Source organism: Vanacampus margaritifer, chromosome 14 (genome assembly GCF_051991255.1).
Source record: "Vanacampus margaritifer isolate UIUO_Vmar chromosome 14, RoL_Vmar_1.0, whole genome shotgun sequence".
Taxonomy (NCBI): domain Eukaryota; kingdom Metazoa; phylum Chordata; class Actinopteri; order Syngnathiformes; family Syngnathidae; genus Vanacampus; species Vanacampus margaritifer.
The window spans coordinates 1307126-1328981 of NC_135445.1; the positions used below are offsets into that span (position 1 = coordinate 1307126).

Sequence of the window (21856 nt, forward strand, 5' to 3'; positions counted from 1 at the left end):
AATTTGCGCTGAAATATTCGGACTACGCCGCTAATTAAGTGCGAGCCGCGGGCCGGGGAGCGGCGCTGCGTGGCGGTCCCCCGGTGTCGCTTGGCCCGGCCCGCGCCGCCGTAGCCGGGAATTATTTTTAATTAACTCGTACCGCCTTCTGGAGCTTAATTAGCCTGTTTGGAATGGAGCTGACATGTTGCTGTCGATCGGATCCACGCGTTGTGCGCCAGCTACAAAGAATTAATACATTTCTCAAAGAGTGTACAAAGAAATAGAAACCTCGGGTGCAGAAATCTTACTTTCAAATGAAAATGCAATATGGAAAATCCAAAGTGGAACGCTGGTTGACTTCTAAGTTGTTCTGAAGCAAACTGTCGCCCTTTTGGAGCTCGGGCTAAGTTAAGATTTGATTCATATCTCCACACTTTGATTTTCTATCATTTGTAGAAGTAGACTGCCCGTTTTTTATTATTATTTCCATTTAATATCAGGATGTTCTATCAGGAAGTTCTTTAAAATCGGGGATGTTTTCTGAAGCATTTACGTACAATCTTTTGCGATTTCCATTTCCGTTCTCATTCGGGCAGCCAAAATGCTGCCATGCTGCTGATAACGTAAAAAGTTGTTTCTAGCTAAACTAGCGTTAGCCACGATTTTGCTTACTTTTCATTAAATGGATGAATAACAGGAAGGCATTTCCTGGATAACAAAACGTTATTGTATGCTTTGGAAATTCCGTTTTTTAGCAAAAGACGCACCAACGTACACGTCCCATTGGTTTGCATTGTACCGACGGGCCAACTCATTTGCCGCGACTCGTTAGTGGTCCAACCTTAAATGAGTTGCTCGTGCGAGCCGTTGGTTAAGTCCTGCTGTGCGCGGCGCCGACCCGTTAATGTGCCGAGGTCTTCTTTATCTGCCGGCGGCACATCTTAGCGGCCTCTCATCTACAAGCGAGCGGCAGCCGTCAAGGTCATTTGATGGGAACTGGAGGTGCGTGCGTGCGTGCGTGCGTGCGTGTGATGTGAATCCACTGGCGGGATTGATTCCTCCCGAGCGTCCTAATGAGCAAACCTTTGCAGATTTACAGCAAAGTCAGGACCCTTAATGAGGTGGCGGTGCGCTGGGAGAAATGAGAGTGCAGTACAGTAAAGGGGGGGATAACGTACAGAAAACCCAAAGAGAAACTTGACTTAAGGATCTCTGCACGGAGGTTGGATTTCCTGAAACCGATTTCTCGAAAAGTTTTGTGTTCATTTGCAATTACTGGCGGCAAGCTCGCCTTCCTGTGTCCAGGGATGTGATTTGACCAAAGTGAAATTATCTGAAAATTTAGCCGGGGGTCTGGGGGCCGCTGGCACCCAGCTAGGTCCAGGGCAGTGCCCAGTGGGGGAAGGGGGGGGGGGGGAGCATGAACAAATAATTGTATCATGACCAAATGAAAAGTAACTCATATTAGAGCATACCACAAATGTCTTTGTTATAGCAGAAGATGTTATCTGTCGGAGTCATGTGCATACACAATCAACTACTAAAAAAAAATAAAAATAAAATCGATTTCTTTTTTTGGGGGGGGTAAAAAAAGCGGAATTCCGCGAATTAGCGGAAAAATCACATCCCTGTGTGTCAGTGTCACATGACCAATATAGCGGCACTTGCGTGGCCTTTCATCAAAACACACCGCTGTGTGTGTGTGTGTGTGTGTGTGTGTGTGTGTACACATTCTCTCTCTTGTAGTGCTTTTCTTTCAATCAATCAATTCAAGTGACCCCAAACTTTTAAAGAGTAGGGTACATCAAAATGGAGAGAAAAAAAAAAGGGGATATCAGCATTAAATCAGAATTGGGCCCTTGCAGTGTAAATCCAGCAATAGATCCACACAGTATGATGTATGATGTGCGTTGTGTTTAAGGGAGAAAGAACAGGTCCGGTCGAAGGTGGAAACAAGAAACAATCACGTGGTGTTTCCCCGCTCGGCCATAAATCAGACTTTCATCAGACATTTGGACGTGAGCGAGTGAGTCCGCGGCCAGAAACTCATTTGGGATTTAAACGTCGCCGTCTTTTGTGTCGCCAGGCGTGATTGAGCAAGTTGACGCGCGCGTGTGACAGCAGAGCGCCGACCGGCCGCGCTTGGTATTAGTAACTCCACAAGCGCCACCGCCGCCTGCGGCCAACGGTCGCCTAATTCTCCCGCACCTTCCACCCCCCCGTGACTTTATTAAAAGCCGGACGGCGGAGAGTTGACAAATGAGCTCAAGTCGACGCGGGCTGAGTAACGGCACGCTGGTCGCGTTTGCCGCAGCAACGGGAACACGAGAGTGTCGTTTTCGAACCGCACGAGGATTCAAGGCGTGCCCACCGCTGAAGGCCCGACGACCTGAATAAACGGGGTTTCGCTGTCCTGTGATTAGCTTAGCTGGCTAAACTTGCTAGCGCCACAGATTGCGTCTCACATTTTGCAGCATGTTGCAATTTAGAAGCACAATGTGATCGTTTCTGGCCAAGCTTGCTAGCTCTGTGGAAAGTATTTTAAGTAGTTAGCATAGCATTTGGACAGCAAGCTAAATAGCCCAATTAACTTGGCTAATTAGCTAAGCTTGCTTTTGCCACAAGGTCACAGTAACTAGGCCTAATGTCATGTGAGTTAGAACAGGTTTGAATAATTACTTAAAAAAAAAAAATAATAATTAAAAGTTTAAATGTGATGAAAAGCACATCAGAGGTGTAAAACTATTTCACATTTAATAAAAAAAAAAGTTTTCACTATATTGCATTTGCTGATTGGTCTGGAATGCGTCCCACGCGATAAACGGCGGTTCACTGGAAAAGCAAAACATGATCACTTGCCACCCCCAGGAGTGCGCACGCCACCATTTGGGACCCCCTGGTGTCGTGAACCCCCCCCCCCCCCCCCCCCCCCGCCAAATTAAAAGCTCAACTTGCGGCACGGCTACAAGTCACAGTGATGAAAGCCCGGGCGTGAGGGTTCACATCCACGGGAGAACGGCGCGGCGTGGCAGCGTTGGCCGACCCACGCGCTCTTGCCGGCCTGCGATGCCGTTTAAGAGAAGCCGAGCCGGCGCGGAGACGCTCGGCATCAAAAGACCCCCCGCGGTCGCGGGCTACGTTTAAAGCGAGGAGGACAACTTTCCTGTCCATCCTCTGTTTTTGACACGTCCCACTTCATCCTATCTTCCATCATCCCCCTCACTCTGTCTTCAAGAATGACATTTCTCCATGTCACACTTTTTTTTTTTTTTTAGCAAACCTTTTCCAAGGCGACATCACATAATTGGGCCAAGCGGTCCCATGGAGAAACTATTTGTCTATGAAACTGAGGAAGAAGTTTCAGGACGCAAGGAAAGAAGTCCTGACTCTCAAAACAATGTCTATGAACTTCTCAGATTCATAAGGCCTTTATTTTCACTTTACAGGGACATTAAATGCAGCCGGTAACACCAGGCATTTCACTTATGTGCTGTCTCAGTCTCAACACTAGGGGGCGCGACCGAAAAGGAGTACGTCGAGTAGATAAAAAATTAAAGAAGAACATATAGTAGGTTGCCAAGTTATGTGTATTTTTTTTATCTACAAAATGCAGTGAGAAAAAAGACTGCTGAGTTCTCAGCTGAGCGGAGTTCATTATCCATTTGCCGTCTGTGGTATTGGTGGGAAATATCGGCGCTTTTCTCGAGTACAGAATTTTTTCCAATAATACTTCTGGAATAGTTTCTTTTCTGTTTGTTTACACGCGTACAGATTATTTATGTTCTTCTTCAGTTACAGAATTTGTTGCTATCCATTTTATGTTATAGATATTACAGACTCGTCAATTAGCGGAGCCCAATTTTCAAAGAAAACACGGTGAAGTGAAAGTCATTTTCTTCTAATGTGGCGGCAATTTGCTTCTGTAAACTGCATCTTGTTTTATCACCTCATGTCTCTTATCGTCGCTTGCATTGTTAGAAAAAAGAAAAAGAAAAAAAGTATTTCAAAAAAGACCCCAGCAGAGCTCAGCGATTCTTCCCGGGCTTGTTGCGGCTCACGCGTTCCCATTGATTTCTTGAAGGGTTACACGCCAGTTCCTGCTTATTAGCAGCTCGCTCACATTCGTGTCGGGGTTTGTCGCTACGATGCCTCGCAGGGTCATTAGCCGAGGAGCGGAAAAGAGGCGCACAATGCCCATGAAAAAAAAATGACAGCCAACGTGGGTAGGCCACCGGCAACTTTTTTTTTTTTCCCTCCCGAAGGGTACAAACACGGCGCACAAATGTGGCTTTTGATCAGAAAAACGCGTGGCCACGAGAAAGCAGAAGAAGATATTCGGCGGCGAGAAAGCTGGCTAATGATGTAGCGCCCGCACAATCCAGCTTTGGACAACGGCGGGGCTAATCTGGCCGCTGTTTTTTCACCTCGTCTTCCTGACGCTCATTAGTCAGGAACGCCGGCCCGCCCGCTCCCACGCAACCTTTTCTTTCCCCGAGCCGGCATAAAGGAAAAGAGCGCCGGCGGCAAAGTGACCTTCCGGGTACGGAGGCGGGCCTGGGGAATTTTCTGGCATCACTGATCTCCGGCAGCCTCAGTCGGGGCGCAGGCAAAACTGGCCTCTGATGTCGTTAGCGTTGATTGACGAGGGGGTCCGGGGGCGAGGCGGGGTGAATTCGAAGCGCCGTTTTGGACTGACTCATGTGACTGCCGATCGCACGACAACCCATCAACGGTTGGGAAGCCTTCCCGAGACGCCTCGCTGATCAAAGAGCTTGCGTTTGTTGAAGGCAGGCTTGCAAAGCAAAACGTTTCTGGTCAAAGTTTCCGGTAGATTTCCATGACACGTTAACCTGGGAAATATTATTACTTTTCCTAATTATTATCCATAATGGGCATTATGGAAATGAAATGAAATGGGATTGAGGATCATTTCATTCTCTCTTCTTTCTCCAGAAAAGTTTGTTTCAAGGATTTTCCATTCAGTTTTTGACCAAAAAGCAGAGCAAACCATTTTTTTCGGAAACAGTGACTTGGTCGCTAATATTTTTTTGCTAGGGCTTTTTTTTAGCTGAATACGCAGATGTTTGTTGGTTTAAAATGAGCATAAAACGCATTAGCCCGTCTATGATGTTTCACATAATATGTTAGCATTAAGCTAGCAGACCTTTGTTCAACAAATGGATGACTTTTTTTCTCATATAATATGGCAGATGTTCCTTCCGTGATCGGTTCTAGAAAGTTTCCCACATGCTAAGCGAGCTCACTGTTCACTGACACTTCACACGATCAGATAATTAGATGGCGGGAAATCGCCGCGTCGACTTTCTTTTTCCCCATTCGGTGCTGTTCATACAGAAAAGCAAGATATTAATAAAAGGTGTAAAACGAAAAAGCAGATTGTCCATGCAGTGTGAAAGGGGCCTTTATCGCAAGCTGTGAGTAGGAACCGCGATACATTTGTCATCCCCCGCAAACAGAGAAAATAACTCCCGCGGTTTCCCTCCTCGGGAAGAGACACGCTTTGCCAGATATGTGCGAGATTGTCTCAGCTTGATTTGTTTTGACACAAACACGCATGCCAGGCAGGAAGCATTCAGCCAAAATTTGAAGAAGCCTCGCCATCAAACTCTTGCCGCTCACTTACAAGAAGAAGACGAAGAAGTAAGAGAAGAGAAAGTTGAGAAGAGCAACAACTTTGCATTTAAAGTCTTCTACATGCTTACGTGTTGTTCACCAGCGTTTGACATGAACGGCTGAGTCGGACCGTTCGCTGCCATACGCTAAGTCACCCAACATTCTCGGACCTGGGTCGGGGTTAGCCTCATGTGTTTAGCTTTGGCTAGCATGTGGACTTTCTCCCCTATGGCATAACCCCGACTTTCAACTTAACAACCAACCGTTTCATTTAGCTGTGTGGGAGCAGAAAGGAATTACACATCTCCGCCATCTCTTCTCAGATAATATGTTTATATCATATACATCCTTGCTCCAAAAATACAATATAGAAAACGGAAATTTTTTACATTATCTACAAGTTAAAAATATGATAAAGAAAAAAATTCCAACACTTCGGGGTACGCTCCAACCGCCTGTTTTAGCTAAAGATATTAACAAGCTTTCTCCGACAACAACAAAAAAACTTTCAAAAATATATAAGTTACTTTCATATACTGATAAAATGTCTTTACCCATCTCGAAATGGGAGACAGACTTGTCTATTGCACCGGAACCTGACTTTTGGATTCAAGTTTGTGAAAACGCATTTAAAATGACAAAACACACAAATTTACAACTTATCCAATATCAAATTATTCACAGAACATACATTACTCAATATATGATGAAGAAAATGGGACTCTCAGACTCCGACATTTGTCTCCAATGCTTACAAAACACGACCGACACTTATGTTCATGCTTTATGGTTATGTACTCCGGTTATGTATTTCTGGACTAAAGTCTTAGAAAAACTTTCCGCTATTTTGGACTGTAGGATACCTTTAGCTCCAAACTTGTGTTTGCTAGGTGACCTAACAACAACTGACTTACCACATAAACAATTTCAATCTACACTTGTAGCCCTTACTATCGCTAAAAAAAACAATTCTTGTCAACTGGAAAAATAAACAAACTCTGAATATCGACCAATGGTCTAACCTCCTCATAAATCACATTTTAATGGAAAAAATATCGGCCTCAAATAAAAACCAAATATCAAAATTTATAGAAACATGGTCTACGTATATAGAATTTTTTAACCTAATTCCGGTTACTTAATTCTGTCTGTTAGCGAGAGCCACTACATCGTGATAACTTACATTGATGTTTCTGCATTTGGCAATTTATTATTATATTATATTATTAGTATGGGATTTTTTTTTAATGGGCTTTAGGTGAACTGATGAATACACACAAGCACGCACACACACACGCACATACACATACTCACCCACATACAAAAAAAGGGTATATATATATATATATATATATATATATATATATATATATGTGTGTATATGTGTATATATATATGTATATATAAAAAAAAAAAAAACATTTATTAATTTTTTTTTAATTGATTTGTTGGATTAAAAAAGAAAAAAAAAAAAAGGCTAGCATGTTCGCCTGCCTTAGGCAGTCATGCCAGCGGCAATCGGACCACAGAATGGTGGCGAGGAACAATCGAAGCGATACAAAGTGAAGCTTCAACACCCGATTATTCTGTCCAATAAAGTGGACAACGCCCACATCAACTTCACGCAATCATCATAAATGGCAGCGTTGACTCTTACTGAATAAGGCATACGAGCGGGCTCATTGAAGCTAACGTAGCAAATGGTGAGCGGAATCCTGACATCGTCCCCGTGTGTCAACTTCTCGGCACTTTCCTGTGACTACATTAGCGGCGGAAGCCGGCGCAGAGCCCGCCGTCTAAGTCAGCACTTGCCCACACACGCACTCACACGGGGCGCCACAAGTGCCTGCAGGGAAATCGGGAGCTAATGCGACAGTGATCTAGTGACTCTGGAGAGAAACGCCGCGCGTGCGATTGTGTGTGTGTGTGCAAGCCTGTGATATCAGGGGGGATAAAAGAAGCACGAATGTCTCCAGAAAAAAAAAAGAAAAAAAAAGAAGCACAAATGACTTCAAGCTATCGTCGAGTTACGAGCAGATAGCTTTAAGATGGCTGTCACCGCCGTTTTAGGCCACTCGGCCTTCCGATAATTCTCCCACCGCTTTTATCGCGGACGCGGAGTGGAGCGCTAATGCCTCGGATAGCTTCAAACCACAACGCTGAGTCGGCGCCTCGGACTCGGGTCAATTAACGTCTTAAAATCGAGAGGCTAAGCAGAAGGGCAAGATTTAACTTTGCTACCTGAGAGATAAAATCCTAGCACGATATCAGCAAGTGGTTAACATACATTTACAAAAAAAAATGCGGGTTCTTTTTCGATATTACAGCAATGATATTTTTATTTGATTTATTTAGCCCGTGAGCACTTTTTGTGTGTGCATAAACAATTCAATGAGCAGGTGTGCTAACACCAATTTCAACACTTTTCACCTTGGATGGATGGACAGTTCCTTTCTCCAGCCACTCGTTGCTAACAACGTGCACAAAGGGGCGCCGACACATGGCAGGAAAAGCAAACAAATGTAAAGAAAGAGAGAGAGTGATGCGGAAGTCTGACTGTGGTTGCACCATCAGCTTTTTCTGACTCGTACCGCTTTTACAAACACACGATAAAAGCACGACTGCATTTAACTGTACTCCTGCTTCAGTGTTACTTTGTTGCCATATTCCGTCCACATGCGATGACAAAAACTCAAATTTGACGCAGTCCAGAGGCAACAATCTTCTCATATGATGCTTCAAATTTCTGTGAATTTCCTAAAATGGCTGCTTCAAACCAAAATGGCTGACTTCCTGTGTCTTTTGGGGGCATGGCTTCTGGAGACTTTTTTGAGGGTCTACTCGTAAGAGACGCGCCTACCAAATTTCAGGTTCCGAAACCAAATTGGCGTTGGGGGCTGAATTTTCCCAAAAATATAACGATGAATAGGACCTGCCATCTTGTGTTTTATGGCAAGTCGTCAAAATGGCCGCCTTCTTGTATCGTTTCAGCCGTGGCTTCTGGAGACTTTTTTGAGGGTCTACTCATACGAGACGCGCCTACCAAATTTCAGGTTCCGAAACCAAATTGGCGTTGGGGGCTGAATTTTCCAAAAAATATAACGATGAATAGGACCTGCCATCTTGTGTTTTATGGCAAGTCATCAAAATGGCCGCCGCCTTCACGTATCGTTTCAGCCGTGGCTTCTTGAGACTTTTTTGCGGGTCTACTCACGATTGATACGCTTACCAGATTTTGTGTCCAACCGATTCTTGAATAAACTTGCAAAAGGTTTTGAGTACGGAAAAGCCCCTAAACGGCCGATTTAACCCGATGACTTGCAGAAGTGTGAAAAGTCATTTGTAATTGGCTCATTAGCTTTGGACTTTCCGTCACATGCCATTTACGCGCACTTTGGAGTTGTAATGCTTCGGGCCGAATCGCGCTGACATGCAAGGATGAGTGTGCAGGATTTCAAGCTCACGGCCCAGCAGTTTCACGCCGTTGCTTTTCGCTGCGCGGCTTCCCAACAAACGTATCGATCGTGTTTACATTAATGGCTGCACGGGCGGCGCAGCGGAGGAGAGGCCGACCCTGACCCCCCCCCACCCCCCCCCCCCCCCCGTCCGCCTGTGCTGCAGTCTGACGCTCATCATCGTGCAGCTCCGAGGCTAAGCTCTGGACGCACCTCCGCCCACGCAGCCCGCGTGAGTTCCCACCTCTCACCCGTTCGCACCCTGAATTTGAAAGCTGTGGGAAAGTTCACTCAAAGGATAGCGATGAGGTAAAGGTACTTTAGCTAATGCTAAATGCTAACTTGGCTTACAGTTCAACAGCGCTAAACCAGTCAATGCGGTCAGCGTTAGCCAAACTTTTTCGCAGCTATTGGAAGCTGGCAGTGTCGTTTATCTCTCGCCAGCCATACACATGGCAAATATTTTTTATTTTTTTTAAACGAGCACTGGGAAGGGATCTGATCAGCTGCACTAGTAAACTAAGCGTACTTAAAAGTTAATAAATACTAATAACTTTGGCAAGTCAAAAGGTGGGAAAATGTCTGGTTTTACAAGCAGTGTGAAAGGGGCTCAAAGCAGGTAAACGTTGGATCTGTTACATTACAGCTCCGTTACTACCTCAAAAAGTGGAAATTGACAGAAAATTGACTCCATTCTCTGTTCCACGTCCAGGAAAATGAACATGCATTCACAATGACAGGGACAAAAAAAGCTTTTACAGGCAGTGCGAAAGGGGCTCGTCCACCTCTTCTGCCGTTGCAGTCCATCCGGAATATTGAACTGATTTCCTTGGGGTCCACTTTCAAATGGCGCAGCCCACTGGCGTACATGTGTTTGTAAACGGATCGCACCGCCTAAAAATAGCACATAATACCATTATACACCGTCAGATCCGTTTCTCCCCGTATCTCTGAGCTCGACCCATGACCCCTTTGTTGCATGAGATCCCAAAGACAAACGCCTCATTACCCACAATCCTCTGCTCTCTCACGTTTACCCCACACCCCCAAGAAGGACAGAAATAAACAAAACACCGCCGCAAAACACCGCGACAGTGAAAAAAAAAAAAGAAAAAAAAAAAAGTTACGCTACTTCACATCCTGAGCTCGAGCCAACCGGGCAAAATCTTACAGGTAAATTTAAGTTACATTTTCTTGTCAGATCATTTTGCTTATTTGAAGTCATAATTTTCTTATTTTTAACAGTCCTTTTTTGCAGTGCTGTCTTTTCCAGGCAGTATGAAAGGGGCTAAAGAACTGGGAAATGAAGTTGTACGTCGACTTCCTGTCCTAAAGGATGACATCACCTGACCTTTCTCGCGCGCGCGCACACGCACACGCAGTCGATTCTGGCTAAATGGACGGACGTTTGATGCATCTTAGATGGATGAGTAACATCCACAGGTGACGCGGCAGCTGGGTCAGAACCTTTTGGGGCGGGGCGGGGGGGGAGCAGATCGATGCAAGCAAAAGCTGCCATCGATCCAGTTGGATTTATCCCGCCCCCGCGATCGCTCACACACAAGCCCTCAAAGTCAACACAAGCCGTCAGCAGTGGACGGGAGGAACGGTAACCCGCTCGACCCGAGAGCAGCGGAATAAATCTCACTCTCGCTACCCGGCAGCTGCTTTAATGAAGGACATAATGGCTGGAGCGCCGTTAGCATGGCGGCGGCCAGGACGGTAAATCTCCCGTCCTCCTCGGGGGCGCGCGCGGCTGAGCGCCAGGCGGTAAATCTGACAGCGGCGTCACCGTCAATAAAGTCGCACTTTTCGCCAATTCACTGGGCCGATTTACGTAGTCGCATTTGAAGTGATTTAAAGTCGCGCTAGCTGCGGAGATGGAAAGGACCTTTTGATCGGCTGTGTGAAAGGGGCTAAAGGCGGGTAAATGCTGTATCATCCGTTATGGCTTGAGTACTACCTCAAAAAAAAAGACCAGCACAAAAGTAGAGTTTTCATTTTTTCCCCGTATTTTCGTAGACATTGCAGTTAGAAAGGCGCGTTTGCGCCGCTGTGGGAGTGAAGACCCCACCCGGCCAATCGATGCGGCTCCGATGTTCGTGTTTTAAAGCCACACGCATGAAACCGCAAAAAAACGTTGGAGGCCGCTCGCTGTTCAGTGCTGAAAAAAAATGACCGACTCACCGATTAAGTGACTTAAGTGACTAAGACGAATTTCATCACATTCGAATCTTTACTCTTTACTCCTTTTGCTGAAACGGCAAAAAGACGACCGGTCGGTATGCTGCCCCGCCCGATGCCTGCAATTTCAATACACTCCTCCTCTGTGTGTGTGTGTGAGATCTCCTGACTGTGCCTCGTAGTCGGCGTCCTCGTACGATCAGTAATCGATGCAAACCTTGTGGAGGTGCCTTTCACACACACGCACGCGCACGCCGCCACTTCCTCAATCCCGCGCCAGATGCTAACATTTCTTGCAATGTCTTTTTTACTAAGAAAAAAAAAAAAAAAAGGCTACGTTACTGTATTACACTTGCATTGTCATTTTCATTCTTCACTGCCCCATTGACATTGTGCACATCTTGGCCACCAGGGGGTAGTAGATTCCATACATGCATATACAGTGGACCTGCATATATCCATCCATGGTTTGGTAAAAAAATAAATAAAAAATTCCCACCAATATTAAAAAAAAAAGTTTTGTAAACAATTATATACATAAATATTTGCCCCAAAATATTTTTTTTTTGGGGGGGGGCTGGTCAACCTCCCTTTATCGCAGAAAACACTTTTTGCTGCTTCATCCTTATCAATACTTTTGGGGCATCAAAAAAAATAAAGAAAGAAATATATCTATATAGTAGTACAAATATTGTCAATACTGACCGCCTCAACGGGTCTGGCTTATGGGAATGAGGTGTGTGCGAGTGTGTGTGTGTATTGGGGTCACTGGGGGGTTATTTTTGGCCTCCCCTGGGTGGCGACTGCACCTGATGTAGGTGAAGAGAGCACGGCTTCCAAGGTGAAACTTTTAACTAGGAGTTGCTAGGAAACCACTACGCACGCACGCACGCGCGTGTGTGCGTGCGTGTGTGTTGGTTGTTTCCCGTTTGAAGCACACGTTACGACAGGTGGCACGCAGTCTGATTCATATCTGGCCAATATGGGGAACAAAAGGCATGAAATATGATTCCATTGGAATGAACGGGGACGGGACACTTGACTGCTTTTTGAGGAGGAAGGCGGAGAAAAAGGAAGCGAGGCGATGAGGTCATCGCGGGACTTGTTCCAAACTCCGCCGGCCGCCTCCAGGAAGGACTTTATTTTTTTTTTCGGCGCAAGGTCTGCCAACCAGGCCAGAATCGACAACAAAGACGATGTAGCAAAGGAAAATATACAGCACACAGGAGCTGCTTATTCTTTTACAATAAGTTGAAAATTGTTGTTGATTTCGAGAGTTCGCTTCAAAAAGTGGAAGTAATCATCAATTGATTCAATAAACAAATTTTTAAATACGTCAACTAGGGTTGGGTATCGATTCTAATTTCCTCAATTGATTCGATTTTGATTCACAAGAGTTCAGTTCGATTCGATTCACTTCAATTCAATCCGATATTGATTCATTATTGAACAATAAAGCATCTTAAATATCAAAAACATGATTAAAAAAAAAACTCCACAAACATTGAATTGCAAATAAAATCTTGCGGCGCCAGCAACTGGTTAAATTATTTCGTTTATTAATGAATGTAAAATGGGATATGATCACAATAGTGTTGCGCAATACGACGGCGTATTAGGACCACGTATAAATATTTTAGAGGGCGGGGGCAATATTCCAACGGGGAAAAAAAATCGCAAATTTGCGAGTTTATAAAGTGGCAAATTTGAGGGTTTATAGAGTGGCAAATTTGCAAGTTTTTTTCTCTGAATATTGCTCCCACCCTATAAATTTTTTTTTTTAAATGATACGTAGCCCTAATACGCCGACGTAGCGCAAACATTGACATATATATACAATATTTTCACATGAATAATTGTAAAAATAAATTAAAACGAGTGCGGTAAGTCAGGCCTTTCATAAATGTAAGAAAATACTTTTGTAAACAGTAAATTTCAAGAAAACAGTAAGACTATATTTTTATATATTTCTCAGCTATTTGGTCACAATTGTGCTTTAGCCTTATTATTTCTGTTCATAATAAACACATTGTAATAAAAAAAAATAAAAAATCTACTACTATTTATTGTATGAAATCCTAGTGACCTATTAGGAGGCTGTGGGGTGCATCGGTGGGGGGCGGGAGACGGGAGGGAAGAAATCCATCCCTCATCATCAGACCACCTCTGGAACTTTGAACCGCAACATTATTACACCGCTCTGTTTTATTGCCACCCAAAAGCTAATGTATTCATACCATTTTCGCAGATGTAAAAAGATGTGTTAGATAATGTCATTATGCGAGGGGGGGGGGGGGTGGTCGTGGGGGCAGGGTAGAAAAAGAAGACATCTGTGAGGAGGAGGAGGCGTGCGCGCGGCACAGGCGTGCGTGTGCACACTTTGCATCGTCGCAGCTCGGGACCACCCGGGGTAGGGACGGGGTGGGGTACGCCGCCCCTGCTGGACGGGGACGGGGACGAGGGCGGGGGGGGAGGTGAGCAGGGCGGGACAGGGGGGTGTCAGGACCAGACAGTGATTGAAAGTGATGGGCAGAAGGATTTAGGCTGGGCATTAGAGAGAGAGAGAGAGCGAGAGAGGGAGCGAGCGAGCGAGAGAGAGAGAGAGAGAGCGCCCTTCAGCATCCCGCGTGAAGCTCGTAAAGTGTGCAAGAGGAAGAGGAAGAAGAGGAGGCGCGGAGAGAGAGAGAGAGAGGGAGGGAGGGAGGAGGAAGACGACGAGCAGCCTTCCCTCAAAGTCAACATTTTCTACTTTTGATACTCCATCCAGGACATCCTCGCCCGAACCCGGTGCCACACGCTGTCATCTGCTTTGGGATTTTTCTTCTTCATGACCGACTGCAAACGCGAGAGCGGATGATCGGCGCCGGTCCCGCCAAGCGAGGGCAGGACGGCGAGCGTCCCGCGGAGGCGCGCCACTAGTAAGTGACCACCGAGCGCTCGCGGGACTTTTTCCTGCGGCGGCGATCCGCACGAGACGCCGGAACGCCGCTTCTACTTTCGAGTGGGAGCAAATTGACCAGCTGCGATAACACAAAGATCCGGATTGGATTCAATTAAGACGCACAAGTCCACGTGTTGTGTTAAGTAGGGCATGTGGGGGGGTGGGGAGGAGGAGGGGGGGGGGGTTGCAAATGATGATAGGGGAAGCCCCCGTTTTCAGATGAAACCGAGGCTGCTGTCTAAACTTTGCAAAGAAAAACGAGAGGATGCAACGACCACTTGGAGGGAGGGTCCAATACGTTAACCGGGGGGGGGGGGGGGGGGGCAATGGGGCGGTACAAGTGTCATCAATAAATGCAATGAAATCAATACATTGCTACAGTTTTTGCTACTTAATTCGATCAAATAGGAGTGACGTTTTCTTTACGGCTTAAACAGTAAGCATGGAAACTTCTTTGACGTCATGACAGATTTTGGGGTGGCCACGTCCCGTATCCTCACCATAGGTCCGCCCCTGCACCAAACAGCAGCTGAATCGGGTCGCCGCGTTCGGAACCAGAACAAGTCCATCATTTTAGGAATGAGATCTGCTCACGAGTTGGACTTTAACAAAGAGGAAAGTGGAGGGAAATGTTTTTTGCTTTGAAAAATCTACTTTGAGATGTTGTTACTGTTTGTGTAGTAAATCGTTTCCTTTCAACAGTAAATAAAACCAATTTAGTATCAACTACACATGCCCCCACCCATGACCTGGGTTTTGCAAAAACAAAACATAAAACACCCCATTCCACCTTTTTTTTTTTTACAAATGCACTTCTCATGCTGCCCCACCTCCACAGTAAAAAATAAAAAAAAATGTTTTAAATTAAAACTGTATGAACTATTATATCTCATTTTTAGCATAGGCTGCAAAAAATGGAAGCTGGGCCACAAACGGCCGTCGATAGAAAAATGTAATGTCCCAGATGCTTTTTGAGGTTTCACTTGAAATACGTTGATTGAATAAACTTTTGTTTTTGTAGTCCAAAAAAAGACCAAAGAATTGTAAAACATATCTTACGCGCATCGCATACTAAAACGTCCCGAAAAGTTCTTTAAATCCAACCCTTCACAATTCATTCCAACTAGAATCAGAAACTAAAATTTCATTTCACATACACAAAAAAAATGTATACAAATAGAAACCTGTGCCGCTTTTCCACCACATTGATCTTATTTTTATACATTTTTCAAACTGTTTGATGGTTTAACTCCTTGCACGGCAGTTTTTTTAAATAACTGAAGCATCTCGTGACAGTCGATGGACTCACTGGCCGCCACTCAGGAGCGGCGCTAGCCATTTCAGATGCGCTTCTTTCCCCGCATCGACTGTGAAAACAAAGTTTTCTGGTGGCCAGTGACGGAATTGTCGCGCTTCCCGAAGCACTTACGGCGCCCGGCGTCAGCACACACGCTGGAAGATGCGCAAAAGTGTGCAGATTGAAAACAAAGTTGATGTCTGCATGACGGAGGGGGGGGGGGGGTGGGGGCTTACGGGTGTTGGACATTTTCAAATGTGTTGAAACACCCCCACATGGGTGCCATTTTTGTCATTAAGATGGCGGTTTAATGGAGCTTGTTTTGCTGCCAATGGTCAAATTGTCTGGCGACCAGTCCAGGGTGCAAACCGCTTTTCACCTTTGTCTAAAAGAAGCTCCTCACTTCACTTTAACTTTTTTTTCTTGGCACCAAGATGCCTTCAATTGGTGCTAAAAGCAAAACACTGTCATTCGATTATTAATTTAGCACAAAAAAAGAAATGTGCAAATATGACCTTCCAGAAATATTCCTGCCCTTTGCAACCTTACTGGCGACCAGTTCGGGGCGTACTTCTCACCCAACGGAAAGTTTCCAATTTGGAATATAGCCATCAAAAAAATCATCAATATTTCTAATAGGAATTGATCACAACTTTGTCCACTCCTTTGAAATCCTACTGGCGACCAGTCCAGGGTGCAAACCGCTTTTCACCTTTGTCTAAAAGAAGCTCCTCACTTCACTTTAACTTTTTTTCTTGGCGCCAAGATGCCTTCAATTGGTGCTAAAAGCAAAACACTGTCATTGATTATTAATTTAGCACAAAAAAAGAAATGTGTAAATATGACTTTCCAGAAATATTCCTGCCCTTTGCAACCTTACTGGCGACCAGTTCGGGGCGTACTTCTCACCCAACGTTAGCTGTGATGAGATCCAGCATTCGAACGGAAAGTTTCCAATTTGGAATATAGCCATCAAAAAAATCATCAATATTTCTAATAGGAATTGATCAGAACTTTGTCCACCCCTTTGAAATCCTACTGGCGACCAGTCCTGGGTGAGCTCCAGCTCACCTTAAGAGGATAATGTCATGAGGATTAGAGGTTTGCTTTGACAACAACAAACAAGGGTCTAAACTTGTCCCGTTCCGCCCGCAGGACAATCAAAAGGGACGATGTTGAGCGGCCGGACCCAGCCCAAGATGCAGCCCCGCCCCTGCAGGATTTGAGGCTCTGCGTGAACGGCACCCGGCGCTCCCGGCGGCACTATGGTGAAAGTGCACGCTCGGACCTTCCCCCAAAAGCAGCCCCACAAGCCCCAAGTCAGAAAGGAAAAGTGTCCCGGATCGCCGGGGGGAGTTCGCAGTCGCCAGTGAAAGTCACGCGAGGATGCCCGACGTCTCCCTATGATCGGCGCCCCATGCGCGTCGCCCCCCCTCCGCCGAGCCCCGCCCGCCGCCCCGCCTGCCATGCTCCTCCGGGTGGCGCTTTTGCTGCTGCACTGCTCGGCCTCCGCGCTTGCGGGCCAGTACGAACTGTGCAAATCTCTGGTGAGCACGGATGACGGCTCCGTGTGGGAGCAGTACGCGTGCCAGCCTCGGCCCGAGTCCATGAAGGACTACATGAGGATCAAGGTGGACCCGCCCGGCATCACGTGCGGGAACCCGCCCGAGAGGTTCTGCACCCTGGTGAGTTTTTGCCTGGTGTGAAGTGGAGAGAACTCCGAGGGCGTGGTTGGGTGGGGGAAGAGGCTTGCAAGGGGAGGGGGGGGCTCGGCATCCATTGTATGAATGAATGAAAAATGATGATGGGGGGGGGGGGGTAAAAAAGTGTCACCAGTAACGCATTTCTGCATCCGGCATGAGTAGACTTGAGCAACTTCATAAGCATCAGTGGTTATCTGGCACAAATGTAACATTTAGCAGTTAGCTAGCTAGCTACGCCTCAGTAGTCGAGGCTGCAGTCGGCCTGGAATCTTGTTAGCTTGCAAGCTAGCCGGTGGCTCGCACCTCTGGTCACACAAGGCTTTCCAGGGTGGGATGTGTTCCAATTTGCAAGACATCACGGTTTTTACTTCACTTCGATGTTGCTTCTACCAATTTTAAACGCTACACGACCCATTTTCAAACATCTCTGAATCTGTTGTCATCGTCGTAAATGCAAGTCAAGTGCAGATTAGGGATGTAACGATATCCAAACATCACAATACGATATCACAATATGAAGGTCACGATAAGATAATTCTCACGATATTGTAGGGAGGTTGGTAATATAAAAGGTCACAATGTAAAAAAAAAAAGAGCTAATACTAAAAAAAAATTTTTTTAAAACACAATATTGTGCTTTTGTACATAACAATGCATATACACAACCTACAATCTCTTAATAACACTTAATATTTGCTAACCCCGGGATGACACCGCATGCGTGTGCGTTGCGTCTTGACTGCTCGATATGTTCTGTGCCAGCTTGCCATTTGACGGATGCGTCGTCCGGCAAAAATAGAAAATATTTCTATCCCTGCGGCACGACGCAGCCGGTCCGCAGCCGGTCCGCAGCCGGTCCGCAGTCGGTCCGCAGTCGATCCGCAGCGCATACATTTGAACAAGCTGATAGAATGGAAAGCGTGGATTTTAAACATAGAAGGGCCAAAACATGCCTTGTGAAATTTAAACTGCACTAAAAAAAAAAAACTAGCCACCAGAGGGTGCTAGAACTGCACAAATGGAAGTCAACTTGACTTTTTTTTTTAACAGATGTGCTGCTTTTACGATATTCGACGATATTGTGGCCGTTTTAATATCGCAAGTTCACAATATCGCACAGACACCTAAAAAAATCCACTTAACTCTTTGACTGCCAGACGTTTTCAGAAAAGGGATGTCGTGGGCGCCAGCCGATTTAAGCATTTTGACTGATCTTTCAAGGTCCACAGAAAATTATGTGTTTGGAGTATGGAAACACACATACCACCAAATGAAAGATTGGACTCTCATCTTTCATCAGAAAAAAAAAAGTTTGTTTCTACCTTATTCCGTTTTTGAGTAATCAACAATAGAAAATGGTTAGTTTCACCTCTGTTTTGAAACAAACGTCTTTTAACGTCTTTGACACTCCTCCATAGGATTTTACGAAACGTTATTTAACGTTTTTGGCAGTCAAAGAGTTAAGCAGAGTAACAATGTATTTGTACTTGCTTACCTCCCACCACGGAAAATAATCAGGAAGCTTAGATGACACGCAGGCAAGAGTGATTTAATTAAGATCTGCAGGCTTCTTAGCTAGCGCGATGACATAAGTGCAACCAGTTGGCAAACAACTCCGCCACAGCAACCCCCCCACAATATCATCGTTCGCACCCTGACACTTTGCAGATTTCTTCGACAATCTTTTTTTTGTGAGGGGAATTGCCATGGGGTGGCTATATAGTGGTAACAAAATACACACCTTCAGCCGACAACACTCACAAGGAGCTGCTGTAGGTCACAATTTGCTGACATCATCTAATTGGCCACACCCCAATTTTTGCAATTCACAGTTGGCCTCACTTCACTGTAGTTTTGCCACTAAAATGCAGACATGGGATCTTTTTTTTTTTTGTCTAGAACGCGGCAAGGACAACGAAGGGCAAAGCTCGGTGGGAAAACTCGTTAAGATGTCAGCAATATTTAACGCGCCCCAGCCTGCGGGCCAGTCGACCCCCCCCCCCCACACCCAACACCTCACCGCCGCCCCACCCCCACCGCTGAAGTATTCATATATTCAAGCTTTATGGACGAGAATTAAGCAGCTCCACGTCGGTAGAAAGTCGCCAGACCCATCTAGTCAGCTGTGAAAACAAGACGGACGCTTGTTCTCAAGCCGTCGTCTCCCGTCTGGCGGACTTCCGCCGCCGTTGGCATCGGTCAGGATGCGGCGGGCACCAAATGGTTAATGATTTGTTTCACGTAGACGAAGCAGAAACAAGAAAGCCAGAGAGCCTCTCAGATGACTCCCCCAGAGGGGGAGGGGGTGTCATGTGAGGGGCGGGGCGGGGGTTCTAGCCCAAGACGGCCGTGACATATTGACGTCCGCCCACTAATGGCTCGGGCCCGGAAAGTTCTGCAAGTCTGCTTCTGAGTGAGCTCTAATGAAATATTGATGGACTCCTTAATGGGCTTCCTTACAAGGGCCGGTCGGCCCGGCGACGGCCCATCGGCGGAGAGTGCGCCACCGGGCCAATGAGACGATGATGGGAGGGCGGGCGGCTCGGGACAGGACAGGAAGGAGCGAGGTCCGAGTCAGCGCTTTAGCTGTGCGTCCGAATTGTCTGGGGAATGCCGCGGAGACGGAGCCGGTGCTTGCGAGCTGGTGGCGCCGAGCGCTGACAGTTTCCTTGGCAGGTGAGACGCGATGAGTGGGCGTCGTTCGCTGACTAATTCATGACCAACCCAACGCCTCTTTTGCCAAAAAAAAGAAAACTTTCACAGTACCTCCTTCAGGGAATTGGGATCCAGTGATCTTATCATCTATTTATCTCCATGTTTTTGGGATGCGTCTCGGTTTATTAACACAAAGTAAAAAGGCTCGACGCCACTCTCGAGTTGGATTTAAAGCTGAAGATGGTTCCAATCCGCTTTCTCCTGCCGAAAATCCATACTTCTTACGTTTAACATCGGAACACTTGTGCGTATTAATTGATAGTAACGTAAAATCCAAATATGTCCCAATCTACTTTTTCTCACATTGAAGTCTACTATTTACTTACCATTTAAAGTGGAAATCAACCTTAAACATTTCATGACAATAATATGTTATACAGTGAGGAAAATAAGTATTTCACCCCCTGGTGATTTTGTGAGTTTGACCCTTTACAAAGAAAGGAACGGTCTATAATTTTCATGGTAGGTTCATCTTAACAGTGAGAGACAGAATATTAAAAAAAATCCCAGGAAATCACATTATATTAATTTTAAACATTTATTTGTCTTTTATTGAGGAAAATAAGTATTTCACCCCCTAGCAAAACATGACTCAGTACTTGGTGGAGAAACCCTTGTTGGCAAGCACAGCGGTCAGACGTTTCTTGTAGTTGGTCACCAAGTTTGCGCAGATCCCAGGAGAGATTGTGGCCCACTCCTCTTTGCAGATCCTCTCCAAATCCTGAAGATTTCGAGGCTGTTGCTTGGCAACTCGAAGCTTCAGCTCCCTCCACAAGTTCTCTATAGGATTAAGGTCTGGAGACTGACTAGGCCACTCCATAACCTTAATGTGCTTCTTCTTGAGCCACTCCTTTGTTGCCTTTGCTGTATGTTTTGGGTCATTGTCATGCTGAAACACCCATCCACGACCCATTTTCAATATCCTGGCTGAGGGAAGGAGGTTCTCACCCAAGATTTCCCGGCACATGGCCCCATTCATCCTCCCCTCGATCCGGTGAAGTCGTCCTGTACCCTTAGCAGAGAAACAGCCCCAAAACATAATGTTTCCACCACCATGCTTGACGGTGGGGATGGTGTTCTTGGGGTCAAAGTCAGCTTTTTTCGCCCTCCAAACACGGCGAGTCGAGTTGATGCCAAAGAGCTCGATTTTAGTCTCATCTGACCACAGCACTTTCTCCCAAGCCTCCTCTGAATCATCCAGGTGCTCATTGGCAAACTTCAGACGGGCCTGTACATGTGCCTTCTTGAGCAGGGGGACCTTGCGGGCACTACAGGATTTCAATCCATTACGGCGTAGTGTGTTACCAATGGTCATCTTGGTGACTGTGGTCCCAGCTGCCTTGATATCATCAACGAGCTCCTGCCGTGTAGTTCTGGGTTGTTTCCTCACCTTTCTCATGATCCGGTTCACTCCACGAGGTGAGATCTTGCGTGGAGCACCAGACCGAGGGAGATTGATGGTCAATTGGTGTGTCTTCCATTTTCTAACTATCGCACCAACAGTTGACTCCTTTTCACCCAGCTGCTTGCTAATGGTCTTGTAGCCCATTCCAGCCTTGTGCAGGTCTATAATCTTGTCCCTGGGTCTGTGGGAGCCAGAATTCTTGCTGGTTGGTAGGGGGTGAAATACTTATTTTCCTCAATAAAAGACAAATAAATGTTTAAAATTAATATAATGTGATTTCCTGGGATTTTTTTTAATATTCTGTCTCTCACTGTTAAGATGAACCTACCATGAAAATTATAGACCGTTCCTTTCTTTGTAAAGGGTCAAACTCACAAAATCACCAGGGGGTGAAATACTTATTTTCCTCACTGTATGTGACTTCACTAGTCTAAATACGGTCTTCTGGTTAATATTGCGTTAGTGGAATATGAGTTATGCAGCAAAATCCAGCCCTTTTTATCCATCTCAGGGGTCGGCCATTTTTCCCCACTTGCTGTC

At 45.8% G+C, this 21856-nt stretch overlaps 1 protein-coding gene and 1 long non-coding RNA gene across 9 annotated transcripts in view; one reads left to right on the top strand and one right to left on the bottom strand.

Annotated features, from left to right (window-relative positions):
* LOC144063708 (uncharacterized) overlaps positions 1-21856 on the bottom strand; it is a 131363-nt gene that overhangs the window by 44142 nt on the left and 65365 nt on the right. The window lies entirely within an intron of this gene.
* Positions 13667-21856, top strand: part of ntng2b (netrin g2b) — a 67880-nt gene continuing 59690 nt past the window's right edge. For 2 of the 7 annotated variants that reach the window (XM_077585497.1, XM_077585498.1), the window contains exons 1-2: positions 13689-14173; positions 16649-17178. In XM_077585497.1, the coding sequence (XP_077441623.1) occupies positions 16897-17178 (282 nt within the window). In that variant the 5' untranslated portion in view covers positions 13689-14173; positions 16649-16896. Of the gene's footprint in view, positions 14174-16648; positions 17179-21856 lie in introns of all 7 variants that reach the window. The other 5 variants (XM_077585501.1, XM_077585499.1, XM_077585502.1 and 2 more) reach the window with 4 other exon arrangements.